This window comes from Rosa rugosa, chromosome 1 (assembly GCF_958449725.1).
Source record: "Rosa rugosa chromosome 1, drRosRugo1.1, whole genome shotgun sequence".
In the NCBI taxonomy this organism is placed as follows: domain Eukaryota; kingdom Viridiplantae; phylum Streptophyta; class Magnoliopsida; order Rosales; family Rosaceae; genus Rosa; species Rosa rugosa.
Genome location: NC_084820.1, coordinates 41,514,466 through 41,529,912, shown reverse-complemented (window position 1 = coordinate 41,529,912; position 15,447 = coordinate 41,514,466). Strand labels below are relative to the sequence as shown.

Sequence of the window (15,447 nt, the reverse complement as noted above, 5' to 3'; positions counted from 1 at the left end):
GAGAGAGCAACCAAACCAGACACGTTCAGTCCAAGGACATAGAAGAAGCCAGTGTTCAACTGTCCAGGAAATTTGCCACAAAGTTTGCAAATGGAGGAGGGAATCACCTTCCTTCTAGAAAGGTTCCACATGGTTGGAAAGGAGTCGGTAGTTTCTCTCCAAAGAAATTATTGAATTTTTGGGACAACAGGGGTGACCAAAAACTTTGTCCCAAATTTGGTGGGAAGAAGAGGCTCAGCAGAAGTGGAAAGTTGGAGTCATGTTCTGAGGCAATGATAACCGGACTTGACTATGTAGTTTCCAGACTTTTCATGTGATCAAACCAGCTTGTCACACTCAGATTGGTTGTTGATGGGAATAGCTTTTATAGCTAGCATATCAGATTTCTCAAGGAAAGGTTTCCAGACTTTTCATGTGATCAAACCAGCTTGTCACACTCAGATTGGTTGTTGATGGGAATAGCTTTTATAGCTAGCATATCAGATTTCTCAAGGAAAGGTTATTGCAGCTATTAGTTTCATGATCAGTCAATTATTCAACAAGAAGAGGAATAAATCTGCTACGGGTATCTATTGGAGTCTTGGTATCAAATTTTCTGTTTGGGCTGCTGCTAAGAAACTGGAACTGGCTAATAGTAAAAAGATTGAGCTATAGAAGAAAAGTAATGTATTGTATACCAGTTGTTTCGTGTTTACCCTTCCCCATATTATGGTGATATTATGTATCCTCATCGGCTCATATATCCCTTGCTTGAAATGGCTTTTCTAAACAGATAAGGAAAAGAAACTTTGATATTTGAATTGAAACTTACATGTCATTCCATTTAGGAAATATAGGTGATCTGCAGCTTTAGCACTTTGATCGATTTCATAGTATGGTTGCTGTGTTTCAATCTAAACAGATCAAAGAAGGAAAATAGAGAACAAACAAGGCAATTGAAAATGCACTCTGTAATTCTCATCGAGTAATGCTAAGCAATACAATCACTCATGAATTTCCCAGTCACACCTAAAACTTTGTCCTAGCTAATTGAATTTCATCTCAAGTGAATATGTGATACAACTTTTATTCCGGCCAGTATCGTATTCTTTGACCATGCTTGTAAATCGCCATAAACAATGAACTAACAAATTAACTTCCTGCAAGATCTGCATAAAGAAGAATGTTCCAAGTATCAGGAACTCCAGCTAAACACCAATGGCTGCAGTCCGAGGCTCTGTGCCCACCAAGGCCATAGAAAGAGGGGTGCCCATCTTTTCTTAGTTGTGAAAGATTTGTGACATCAAGCAATTGGACTGGCTTTGGCATGGCGCGTAATACTTTCTCTGCTACTTTCTCTGCTGGATGTACATGAGGATAGCTTGGACCTGGAAGTGGTTCTGTTTGTCCATTGCAGCTTCCTGCTTTTGGATCACCCCAGTCTGATGAACTGAGAAACAAATGCGAGCTTGATTAGAAGCCTTGAAAGATTAAGTTAAACAATGTATAAGGATCTTTGAGGGTTTGCAATGAAGAAGACTCGTTGAAGCATTTCATGGAACACTTTTGCTCCCGAAACTTTAAGCAGAAAAATCATTGAGTTGAGTGCAAAATCTCTTACGACATATTCTCCATGTTAATATTAACTAGGTACTTACTTAGAATGATCTGGGGAAACACCCTGGAAGAAGACCTTGGTTTTTGCAGGGTCCACTTGGGAGTCTACCCATGTTGCCCAAGTGTTGAGAGCCTTCTCATAGGCAACCAACCTATCCATGTCCTTCCCAATTATTTTGCCCCCTTCTTCGATAAGATCCCATCTGCAATGAACACATTTAAGAACCAAATCATAGCTCACTAATTTGCACAAACGTACAGATATAGCTACCTCTATTTAAAGGAAAATATTTAGCCTTTTGCCTGTAAGATTGAAGTCATTCCTCCACGACAGTCTTATACGTGTACATAAACTTTTACTTTTTAATTTTCAAACTATTTATGCATGTGTATGGAATATGATTTGAAACGAAAAAAAAAAAATTAGTTAACGAGGAATGAGCATCGTTCAAAACAAAAAACGCAAGAAGGTTGTACATACGCTTGCTTTCTTCCGGTATGAAGCCACCAATGCCATGTGTTGAAGATCATGACGTCAACTCCTGTCCACAGTTTCTGGTTTTCAAGTGAGATTGAGTCAAGTTTGAGGACTCGCCCAGAACTTGTGCTGACAATGTCCACCAGAAAGGGGTTGCGGGAGAACAACACCTTAACATTGTATTCCTGCAATTCAGGAACATGATCAATATGTAACAAAGAAGAAGTTAAACAGTGTTATAAGCGTTCCAATTACAATTATGTAGTCCTAGTCGGTATCAGAGCTCAACAGGTTTATTTTACCCAAAAACCTATTCACACTCTAAAATTGTCATTCTACACCCCATATATGCTCAGTATTCATTTCCTTAAGGTCCTCACCGGAAATGTGAATGTGGAGAGTTCTCCAGACCTGACCGATGTGTATTTGGCAGTTGGAACAGCCGTATGAAGCAAGCAAGTGAGTGATTGCCATTGGTTCAGACTCAATGAGTCCCCAATAAACATGATGCTCTTCCCCCTTAGCCTCCTCAAAAGATCAATTCCATTGAATCTACATCATCAAATGTTGATACACAGGTCAATATTATCTTCTTCGAATATTCATACACTGTAGTGATAATGTTTTCCGATATAGTATCTAACATGTAATCTTGTCAAACTATAAATTAAAATCACCCTTTTTTTATTCTAAGTGTCCAACTGATTAATGATTCCTGTGGAAGATAATATGCCAATACAACAACCAATTGTTGAGTAGGTAATATACTTATGATGACAGAGATTGATGAAAGCCACTTAGCAACAGCAATCAACAACAACAATACAATTTTTTTGTCAATAAACAGACATTTCTTTTGTGACTCGACAGCCATAATACATTATAATGTATTAACAACAGCAACTTATAACTAATTGTCTTTAGATAAAGAAGTGGATATTAAGTTGGTCGATATTTGAATTAAGGTAATTGCCAAATTTGACAATTTTCAATCACTCTTATAATGGCCTGATTAGAAGTCCATCTTAATTCATTTGTTTCATTTTGATCATGCATGTTTTCATGGAGGCTTCGAACTTAATACTAGCTTTGTTTACTAAGATACCCTGCATATGTGAATCGTATTTGGCTCGATTCATCAACCAACAGCTCATATGATCTAAAAATATGCTTTACAACTCGCATGAAAAGAACCAAACTGCAAGCATGCCATTTAGAATGTGAAAATTGCTACTCATTATTTTCAAATATGTCTTAGTAGTGATGAAAAAAACCCTCTACGTACCATACACAAACAATTAGGGTGACTTTGACATGGGAAAAAGGGGTAGAAAAGAAGAAGAATCGAGTAAAGTAGATGATGGAGTAGAGCCACAATCAGTTGAACTTCAAAATCCATGCCTCATCACAATATCACATGGAGGCTTAAAGTTTATGCCTCCAGCTAGCCTGGCTAATACTCAACACTACTTGACAGGAATCAATGTCCTATTGTGATCAGACAAGGATAGAAACAAAAGAAGAAACGAAAGTGTGTATACAAGGAGTCTGGGTAATTGAAACCGTCTCATGACCTTTTCAGTTTTCACTGAGGCCAAGATTGAAAGTAAAAGCCACATTCATTGCCTTTTGTATTAACATCTACATTTACAAAATTCAGAAACTAATGACTATATATATATTTTTTTTTTTGAAAGGACTAATTACTATATATATTGTTGACCAAGAATATATATAGATTCCCTGATAAGATTAGACTTGAGTTGGATTTTTGGATGCTCTAACTATAGATTTGTGTTATTTTTTTTTTTTATCTGAAAAGAACTTCATTAATAATGAAACGATTACAATGAGTGTGTTATTGATTTTTCATTTTCGTTTACCTTAACTGAAAGAGAAATCTAAGTTTTGGGTTCCTTTTGGAACAAAATTTGCAATAGAGGTATAATAACCAGTATTTTACAACCAGAATGTATTTTACAGGCAACAATTAGTATTTAGTAGAGGATCCAAGATACAAATTTTGGGTGGGCTAATCTAACACTCGCTTATAAGATTTATTATTATTATTATTATTATTTTTATCAAAAGAGGTCAGCCCATTATATAGATTCAGCAAGCAGTACAAAAACGAAACACCCCTATGGGGTCGACAGAAAGAATCGTTCCTCAGAGCACCCTAAGACTCCTATTCTAAACAAGAACAAGAACCCAACATACTCCCAGTACACCCACCTTTTAGAAAGTCTACGCACCATTATTTCAAACAAAAACCTAGGAACTCCGAAGCAGGAAGAAAAAACCCTCAGAGCTACTGGTCTTTGCGACCAAAGATCAAAATCAAATAACATAATTAAGGAGTAGAGAATGATATAACACCCTCCACTCCATCTTCATTCATCAGAACTTCCGGAAATAATAAGCTCCAGTCACCCTTAGCCCAATTGGTAGTCCACAGGTAGCCCAACATCCAAAGTCCACCCCAAAAGCCCCAAAATATGGGCAAATTAAAAGTCCAATCCAGAGAAGCCCTAGCAGCCCCTAAGGCCCAAAAACTGAACCCAAGAGGAGAGCATGAAGCCCAAGTTGTTGAAACAGCTATGGACACCTCACAGCCTCCCTGAAGAGCTTTCAGTCCGCCAACCTCGGCCACCACAAGCCCGCACGGCCATCACTATCGTGTGCCCTAGCCGCCATCTAGTATTACCACCACAAGTTGCCCCACGTTCATCGGCAAACCAGCCACCGTCGATCTCGCATCCACTTGCAACCATGTAGTCGTCCACGCCGTCGACGTTGACAATGCGGGTTCCAATCATCAGACGCTCACCGAATGCGCCTCTCACCAGCCTCCCAGCAGGAGCCAGCATTAGATCCCAAACTGGATTCGTCAAAACTCCTCCATCACCGCAACCAGCAAACAGAAGAAGAAGGAAAAAAAGGAAAAGACGACCGCCAGCACGCCCCCGGTTGATGCAAAATGCACCGGAGAATGACACCACTGCGAGGCCATTTATGGCATCAGCCATAGGTTTGGGAATTTTGTCGAAGACGAGAGGTCTACGAGGAACCCTAGCAGAGCGGCTAGGTCTATAAAATTTGCTTAAATTTTGTATCCTTATAAGAACTACTTATTATTTTCTTTTTGTTGATAATGCTTTTAAGAATGTTGAGACTAAATTTTAGAATAAGTACTAATGGAGAATGTTGTAACTAAAGAAATAAATAGAGAACAAAATGGGGAAAGAGCATAAAAGAACAAAAAAGAGGCAAGATTTGCCCTTTTTTTCCTTTTGAACATGAGGCAAGATTTGCATTTAAGGGAAGAAATTTCTAAGAAATTATAATAGAGAATGGTGTAACAAAAGAAATGTAAAAAGGAAGAGAAAAAAGGAGTAGAAAGAGAAATTTTAAATACACACTCCTAACTTCTTAATACACATGCCTATAATTTTATATTTCAAATCAAATTTTATAGGTACATTAATGGGGGTGTATTCAATTCAGATTTTAAAAGATTTTGTTTGAGTTTTTATAATCCATGGATTTACTTAATCCACGGATTGTTTAAATTTTATATGGACTCTAATTGATTCTAATGGATTGATTTACTGGTATTTGTTTAGATTTTACAAGTCCTTATGATGTTTTTGGTAGGTTAGTTTTTTTTTTCGTTCTTCAAAAGCAATGGATGTATGAATCCAACTATAATGCTATATCAGTGACAAAAAAGTATATATATATATATATATATATATATATATATATATATATATATATATATATATATGACAATCTATCATTCTTTATGTTGTGTATAATGATATATGAATAATAAGATAAAACTAATCAACCAAAATGTTACACAAAAAATAAAGTAGTAAACTAATGGCATAATTTATTTCATATCTAATTTACAAAAGAAACATGTGTATATGTAACGGCCTATTCTGGCTTTAGATGAATATATATCGGCACCCAGCTTTGGGTTTGATTCAAAAAAAAAGAAACATGTGTGTGTATCATCTTAACAATACCATTGAAAGAGAGCTTAATTGGCTAGAAGGATTAAGGCTTCCAGAGCTATAGTGATAAAAATAAAAAAAATTATTAGATGAGAGCAGAGGCAGAGGCAGAGGCAGAGGCAGAGGAGGATAGTGGGAAGATAGGTCTAAAACAAAATGGATGAGTGTCACCTATTGAGAGCTGCTTTTTTTTTTTTTTTTGGTGAAGAGCTTCTTCATTTTTTGAGTGAGAAAGAATCCATCAAAATCTCTTGGGAAGTGGTTGAATTATTTTTGAGTTTTGATATGTATAAAAAGCACTATAAAATCCTCCAAAATCCAGCATTTAATGAAATCCTTAAAAATCCGTATATTTTTTAATATCTGCAGATTTGAATGGATAATTTTAAATCTTAATTGAATACATCAAGATTTTAAAGGATTGTTTAAAGAGAGTTTCTATTGGGACCTCTTAATCGAGAAATTTTAAATACACACCCCAAACTACTTAATACACATCCCTATTATTTTATATTTCAAATCAGATTTTATAGGTAGGTTAAATGACCAAAATAGACATCTATGTATTAAAAGAAAAATAATAATAATAATCATATGTTCCTTATATTATTCTATAATTATAAACACAATAAATTTCTATACATGGGATCCTCATTTAAAACAAGAATAAAGTTAGAAACCATCTAATTTAAATTTTCCTTAAATGAATTGTAATTAAATGGGGTGAGATACCATGTAATTTTGAATTTCGAAATCAATAGCAGTAAATGTTTTTAAAACATATCGCTTTACTCCCACTTTTTAGTTCATTTTTTTTTTATCTAAAAGTGATTATTAGACAATTTATTATCTAATATAAAACATCACAGGTATAAAACTTTGTAATTGTTAATGTGTTTGACCATCCAATGACAACTTCGTAGTTCCGCCATTGTGGAGAAACTACTAGCTGATACAATTTTGGTTGAATGTTCGACTCAAAATTTTATACTACTTGATCAAAAGGATGTTTAGTGGATGAGAACTCAAATAATATAAAACCTATTTCTAAGCATCTATTTGAACTTTGAAGGGAACAATAATGAATCCTTATGGATTTCCCAATAACTAACACAAGTAATTAATATGGTCAATTATATATACTAATCAAATGTTAAATAATAGTGTATTTCATGGTTTTTAAGTTTCAGGATATTTTACGTAATTTGGGTTGTGTATTTAGTAAAATGTTAGAATGAGAAATTAAATAATAGGTGTATTGAGTAAGGAATGTGTATTAAGTAATTAGGGATGTGTATTTAAAACTTCTCCTCTTAATCTACTTACTAGACCTCCCCCATTTTTTAATTATTAAATGACTTATATGTCCTTATATGAAAATATTGTTATAGACAACAAAATATTAAGGAAAAATATATATTTCTGTACTCTCTCCAAAGCTTTTTTTTTTTTTTTTTGAAAATGGGCTGGTGCGGCTGCCCTCAAGCCTTGATTAATGAAATTGGAGAATACAAGGGGGGGACGTAGAGCCTAAACCCCATATTACAATAAGAATAGAGAGAACATCCTGAAATAATACCAGGACTCTCAATAAATCTATGTATTCTAACAAGCACCAATTAGCAAAGAGTGCACAAATGACTACTCCATTTGCTTTGACATAGCGATGACATACAGGAAAAATAACTCTATAATGAAGAAGCATAATTACAAATAGCACAGCTTTCCCACTATGTTGCCGCACGGAAATAAATCCGGCGACACTTAATTTCATCCTGCCACTAGGAGGTTGCTTCTATTTGATCAAGCAAATAGCTCGCTTCCTCGCTAGGGCCGACCAGGCACACTGAGTGTGCATACCGGGACCAAGCCCACTTTGCCCTATCAACAAGAGATAGGAATTTCTTGCCGGCATAAAGCCATAGCTAATGAAACATAAAAAGCAATAACACTTAAATAAAAGATAAAAACACCATGGGCCATAAGCCAAAGCCCAGACCCAATCATCACCGAGCCCATGTCTAATTGAAAGCCCGCTGCAGCTGTTTGGCTCCAATTTTGCTGCAGCTGGTCAACAGTCTCTTTTCTGCGCGGGCGTGCCAGCACCGTTTGGGTGCGGTCGTCGGGGATGTCCCTTGACCTGACTTCTTTCAAGCGATTGTGGCCGAGGAGAGCACCAACCTCGTCGTGGGATTCTTTGTGCCTCGTGGTGAGGACTTTTGCTGAGCTTCTTGAAAATCACCAAATCGATACTCGATGTTGTAGATCGAGCAGAGCGAGAACCACCGGGAAGTGAGGAGAACTTGCTAAAGCGTGACTTTAGCTTGGCTGGGTTGCTAGGGCGTTACCCTTGCTTGGCTGGTTCCGTAACCGTTGTGGTCGCGGCACTACCGTCGGCTCCCGAGGAGACTAGGACCGAAGCACGTTGACAGAGGGTTTGGTGGCACTGAAAGTCGGCTTCTGAGAAGACTAGGACTAGGAGTGTGATAACCGCTAAGAGAAAGAGAAAGAGAGGGAGAGGAGTTGCTCTTAGAGAGGTTTGCTCTAGAGAGAACTTAGATCATCTTAGAGATGTTGTTGTTGTGTTGTGAATGTGTGTGTTTAGAATGAGAAGAGAAGGTGTTTATATAGGGAAGAAAAAGAAGAGTGAAATGATGAGTGGAAGAAAAATAATGAAAGTGGAATATGAAAGTGATTTGTAAAATATGGAAAAGATAGAGAAATGATGAAATGAAAGCAAGGCATGAAGGTGCAACAACATGGAAGTGATGATGATCTATTAAAGAGATTGTCTTGAAAAATATATCCAAGGAAAAGAAGAAAAGCATCTAGCTTTCTTCATGTGGGTAGGAAACATGAACATGTGAATATTGAGCTGGTTTTAGGTCAGTTTCTGCCCCTTTATTCCTTCAATTATTTCTCCAACAAGACTTCAGAATGAGCTTTCGACTTCTTCATAAAAAATGTTCCACTATGAGTGTAGATCACCCTGGTAAAATTTCAGATTTTTATTCCATGCGGTTGGGCCGAAAATGCTGCTGGACCTCTTACAGGTCCAGTTTTCCAGTTTTGCTTCTGTAGAAAATTGGGCTAATTGTTTGAAGGCCTTCCACTCAAAAAAAACTCTTGCACTCTTCATAAGAAATGATCCTTGGGCTGTCTAGAATGGATCTGGAAAGTTTCAGCACATTTCGATTTCATTTGGTTAGTCTGCCACCCCTCCTTCCTTGTCTAGCTCGGTTTTTCCTAGCCGAAGTAGGAAAATATGCTAAAGTTGACTTGTCATACTTCCATAGTAGGTTTTATTTAGCCTCTAAATATATATTTCGAGCTTGTCGACAATATATAGCTTGAGCCACTGACATTGGCTCAATTTCTCCAAGACACGCCTTGTCAGGCCAAAATGTTCATTTTGGGTCCAAACAGCAGCCACGCCACCACCATCTCGCCAGCAACTCCCCTACCTTCCCATCACCGGCGGCATCTCCCCCTCCATCTACTATGCCCCGAGAGAAAGCAGACTGCCCACGCTCCAACCTAGGATAGAGCAGACCGGTAATCGATCTCTCGAACCCAGATCTTCCCCAAGCAACACGCCCAACCTGATCTGCGCTTGCACTCCGGCCGGCACCGTTTGGGACTCGCGCCGCCACTCTGCCAACCAGAGAACCAGCCCTGCCCCGCCCTGCCTGCCTGAGAACTCCACATCGAAATCCCATCCCCGCCTGGTTGCCAACCAACCATCGTCGACCCGAAGGCGATCTGGACAGCTCCGCAGCCACCACGCGACCTTCACTCGGACTGGACTCACTCCTTCTAGCCCGTCCGACGACGACGCCCCGAGGGCGTGCCGTCGGACCGGGCATACACTTGGACGGAAGACTACGCCGCCTAGGGTTTTGAGAGAAAAAGTCGAGAGGTCGAGAGGTCCTCTCTCCAAAGCTTTATAATAATAGAAACACAATTTATATTACTTTTATTATTCATTTCCATTTTCAAATCTCATTTATGATTTTATTTGTTCATGAAAGCTTTCGAAGAAAAAAAAGATTCAAAAGATAATGCATTTAAAATTACTTAGTGAATTATACAAGAACAAAACTATGATGCAATAGAAAAAATACTGGATAAATGTTCTTCTCATTAGTATTACAAGATCATGAAACTAAGTGTAAACTAAACCAAATAAGCTTGTAAAGCAGCATATAAGATAAAGCTAAATAAAAATAATTAAATGAGCAAATTTAATTTTTGTAACCATAAAACATGAAAAATTAGGTTTGAAAACAATTATGGTAATATTTTTTAATTAGTTATAAAGCTATGACTTTTTTTCAATAATTATTTCAGTTTTTCTTTTTTTTGGCAAATAAACAATTATGGGAGCATTAAAACTCATCTTTAATGTTTGGAACATTGTATTTATAAGTAAGGTTAAGTTAGGTATTTGAAAGAGGTTTAGATAGCAAATTTTACTTTTTAAAAAAGTAAATAGGAGGTGTAAAGAGCATGGGAGGTCAAATGAGCAAATATAGAGGTCTCAATAGAAAAACTCTTGTTTAAAATCTCAATTGAATACCCATAGACTTTCAAAATACAAAAAAATCTTGTAAACTCTTAAATGAATACACCCCCCGAAATATCCAAAACAGACATCTATATATTAGAAGAAGAAAAAATAGTCATTTTTTCTTTTTATTATTCTATAATTATAAATAAATATTTAGATAAACACAAGAAATTTCTCTATACAAGGACTCCACATTTAATACAGGAATAAAGTTAGAAACCATCTAATTTAAATTTTCCTTAAACATATAGTAATTAAATGGAGTGAGAGACCATATAGTCAAATAATATGATATTTAATGGTTTTTGAGATTAAGGATATTTTGGGTACTTTGGGTTATGTATTTAGTAAAATATTATAATGAGATATTAAATTGGTGGTGTATTGAGTATGGTATGTGTATTAAGTAATTAGGGGTGTGTATTTAAAACCTCTACAGTAGAAAATGGGGAAGAGACAAAAAAAAAAAAGAAAAACAGAAACAGGAACAACAGAAAAAAAAAATAATAATAATAATAAAATAAGGAAACGGGAAAACAACATAGGAAATAGGCATGGGTCGTGTTGCAGGTTCGACGCCACTGGTTGGGAGGCAGAGGTGGAGGCGCGGAGAGGCAGTCTACGGCTTGGGCCGAGAGGGTTGGGTACGGCCCACCTTCTAGTCTAACCTTCTGGGATTTGGGCTGAAGCTTGGGTTGGGGTTCTTTTTGGGCCCTGCCTTGTGTTTTTACGTTACTTTACTTTTGTCTTCTCTTTGTTATGGGAACCCTAGGTTAGTATTACTCTCTATTTGGTAGGGAACTACGCACTTTCGTGCCTCTAGCAAATCCTCTAGAGTAGTAACGATGGAGGATTCTCGAGATAAGGGCAAAGGGAAGCTTTTGGTTCCCGGGTCTCCTTGCCTAGTACTTGAAATTGAGTCTTTACTATTTGCTTCTTAGTTCTCTCTAGTTGTACACCAATTGAGGTCTCTAGGCGACTAGGTTTACTTTTCAAAGAGAGGCTTGTAGTGAGGATTTGATCTCTTGTATGTAGGCTCAATAAGTGAGCATATGTGTCAACAGTGAAGGTACTTGTCTTTTGCTTGGCGGCTTGTGCCATCTAGATCTTAGGTATGAGACAGCATCTGATGTATGTGTCTTCTGGCCTTTAGTTAATGAAGCTATCTTTTTCTCAAAAACATAGGAAATAGGCATGAAGTCCCTTCCAACCAAGGTCAAAACTTGAGAAACAGCAAAAAAAACTCATTACTTTTTTTAATTCTTTTTTTTTTTTTGTTAAAAAAAAAAAAAAAAAACTCATTACTTTGCCAACTAAACAAAAGTATGACTCATGATAAGTTGGCACTTATACTATCTAAATTCTTGCAAGAATTTTGGATTGAGCCACAACCTAAATAGCCATTCAAGTGGATCCACCACTCAGCAGCATCTCTAAAAATGTTTCACATGTTATATATGTCACTAGATGCGTGAATCAATAATAGTATGTAAACTAAAAATAGTCCGGCAACATAAGATTATCTGCTAAAAGAAAAATATGGTGTGATATATACCTTGGTAAATTACAGCCAAGTGGCTGCCATCTGTATTTGAGATAGTCCTTGTCTGGGCGACCATTCTTTACACAGTCAAACTCCTTCTCAATGAAGGGGCAGCTAGAAGCTTCATAAAGAGGGTATGAATCATCATGAACCCAATTCCCCCGAGAAACATCACAACCCCCAATCCCATGCACTTGTTGCTGCAAAACAGAAACCATTACCAGCACTACCAGTACTGCAAAACCATCCATGATCGATGATATCAGAGAGGACAAGAAAAAATGGTTATAGTCTGTTGTGTTGAAAGTCAGTGTGGTTATATTTATAATTAAGCTGGACTTTAGTAACATATATGTATATTATGGTAATCAATATCGTGGTATTGATTGAGATTAAATCTTTTTCCAGAAACGGAAAATGAAATACATATGTGGAATTCAAATTTAGATTGTTCCTTATGTGTTTTTTGAGTAAAACAGAGCAATTCTTTTATTAAATTAAGATAAATGGTTACATGTCCCCCTCGCAGTATAATTATCTTTTAATTAATAATAATAATAATAACGGGCGTGGGGCTGAGCCTTCCAGTTAGGCTGGGTTCCAAACCCCTTTTCAAAAAAAAAAAAAAAAAGATAAATGGTTACAATCGAATTGTAAAGCATCCAAAACGAGTGTTGGAGCTTGATCTATCCATATCCGATTGGGATTGGATTTGAGATTTAAGGCAACTAGTCTACGTACCTGTGCTAGAAGCAATAAGGAAAACTAGACAAAATTTCAAGAGCCAGAACGGTACATACATACAATCCCTATAGGATTCATGGTACCATTCACTGTTACATTGAAGCTCACAAGAGCCTACATACCCATGTAAGGTCATATCACACAAAATAAAATAGCTTGAATCCTCCTTCGCCAATGCACGCAATTGTGGTACTCCAGAAGATTCATTTACTTGGCGTAAAACCAACCCCATAGTATGTAAGCTCGTATCACTGAAGTCAAACATAAACTTAATTAGCTGGGTCGATCCTCCCGGATCCCACATCCGAAACCCTAGAGGACCAGAGACCATCCGCTTGGTCCAAATCCAAGAAAACATCAAAAATGTTTTGGACACCCAGCATAATTTGGGCCCCCCACTTAAGTTGGGCCAACAATCTAATATGGACACCCTCTCATTCTTATCGCCGACATTCACCGTCTTACCTGCCTCCGTAGCCATACTCTCCATACGGATCACGAATACCTTCATCGCCGTACCCACAGAAACATCATCAACATCACCAACGATTACAGGCTTCACCGCCGCAGCCCTTGTCGCCCCTGCAGATTGGTGCGCACCATCTCTCGCCGCCTCACCTGATGACCGGTTTACAAGGCCAATCACCATTGCTCCTACAGATCGAAGGTCCACCTGCCTCAGCCATGGCTTCACTTCTAGTTCAGTCGCCTTCACCACCAAACTCATACTTAGAGGTCGTCATCCATTCACCGCCTCCCATGCCAAAGATCGGCTAAACCAAATCCGATTTCCAGACTCTTTAAATCTAAGTCGACTTGGTTGGATTTTCCACCCCGATGATACATTTAGAACGAGTGCCAATTTAAACCCTGAAAAATGTCAAACGTTAGTATAGAGTAAGCAGGGATCGTTCAAGCCGGGGATTGAGGGTATAACATGCAATAAACGAAATCAAGGAAACAAGAATAATATTCACATGAAATTTACAAGTTCACATATGCATTAATTTCGAAACAACAAAGAATTAGAGAGAAAGACATACATTTAGCACGAAATTAGAGAGCAAAGAATAATAAAACAACGAAATCACAACCTATATATATACACTAATTCAAAACAAAGAGAGAAATACAACATAGAATGGGTTTTGGAAATCCTAGTCCTACTTATATACATTTTACAAGTCATAGTCACATTAGGAATCCACATATAACAAGGATTACAACTTCTACACTAATTAGGAAACCTAAAATAAGTAGGAAACAAAATCCCTAAAAACCACCAACAAAAATCCCTAAAAAACACAATTCCTAAAAAACACATAACAACCTCCTAAAAACCACCAAAACAATTCCTACAAAACACCAACCATAAATTTCGGCCAAGATTAAATCTTTACACATTATTTACGAATTTAAGACTATTTTTTCAGATTATTATGATAGGAGCACAAAGAGTGACGTTTTTAATATGTATTTTCCCTCATTTGGCTAAGTTATTCTCTTAAAGTTACTAATTATAACATATTTTCTATTTTTAGGTACTTCAAGGTCAGAAATGGAGAAAAGAGGTGAAAAAGAACATAAATGAGTACAAATGAAGGATAAGTCATTTTAGAAACTTTCCTCTTTCATTTTAGGAAATATTTCCTATTTTGTTTTAGGGAACTTTCTTCATTTGAACTTTCCTATTTCTGATTTTCTTGTTTTAAAGAGAGTCCATCCCATTGAGAACTCTTGAGTGATGAAATCAAGGAAACTTGAAGGATAAGAAGATTTGGATAAATCAGGAGGAATTCAAGGAGTTATCATTCACATAAATTCTTCTTATTTCGTGGAGATAAAAAGGGGAGTTTTTATTCAATATTTATCCTAATTATCTTATTTCTTATTGATTATAGACTCTAATTAATTTCTGATTTTCTTGATTATAGGAGTTCATTGTGTGCACAATTCTTGGAAGAAGAAATTAGTGCAATTCAAAGGAGAGGAATAAGGGATGTATCTGGTCACTATTCAAGGGAAAGAGAAGGAGCATTGCATGATTAACTCTAGAGATATCCAAGAAATATACCATCGGTCACTAAGGGGAAAAGAGATCAGAAAATTCAAGACTCTATCAAGAGAAAATAAAGGAAATTTGGAGGAGAAATCACCTCTAGATGATTGGCCATGATTGCATCACAAGAGAGGAGAATCCCTCTATAAATAGCAGCCATTCTTGACACCAAGAGTATCACTTCCGGGTCTATCACTTCCTAGCCAAAAACTATTCCATAACTCTACCCAATTCACTCCTTAAACCTCCATCATCTACAAGACCGTGACCACCATCCTTCCATCAATCTACGAAGTTCTTAGGCGCTGAGTCAAGGACGCTCCACCACCATAGTAGAGACGAGTTCAACACCTTGTTGCTAAGCCGCTGAGGAAAGCTTCAAAGTGTAACTATGACTCTACTTACAATTTTTGTTTCGGTTTTGTGTGTTTG

General features: G+C 37.0%; 1 protein-coding gene across 1 annotated transcript; it reads right to left on the bottom strand.

Annotated features, from left to right (window-relative positions):
• Window positions 1-935: 935 nt before the first annotated feature.
• LOC133728229 (protein trichome birefringence-like 43) lies at window positions 936-13,683 on the bottom strand. Its single transcript, XM_062155634.1, has 7 exons — window positions 13,387-13,683; window positions 13,017-13,070; window positions 12,225-12,412; window positions 2,455-2,626; window positions 2,078-2,259; window positions 1,638-1,799; window positions 936-1,429 (listed from the first exon to the last, which is right to left on the bottom strand). Exons 1-7 carry the CDS (start codon window positions 13,681-13,683, stop codon window positions 1,132-1,134), a joined length of 1,353 nt encoding a protein of 450 aa, XP_062011618.1. The 3' UTR covers window positions 936-1,131.
• Between the last annotated feature and the right edge of the window lie 1,764 nt (window positions 13,684-15,447).

Bases quoted from the DNA above. Each gene is read 5' to 3' on its own strand.
- LOC133728229 (XM_062155634.1), bottom strand. From the start codon at position 13,683: ATGAGTTTGGTGGTGAAGGCGACTGAACTAGAAGTGAAGCCATGGCTG. The intron at 2,627-12,224 runs GTATATATCACA...TTGATGATGTAG, and splicing joins CTTGGCTGTAATTTACCAAG to ATTCAATGGAATTGATCTTT. The intron at 2,260-2,454 runs GTGAGGACCTTA...CCTGAATTGCAG, and splicing joins TCTCCACATTCACATTTCCG to GAATACAATGTTAAGGTGTT.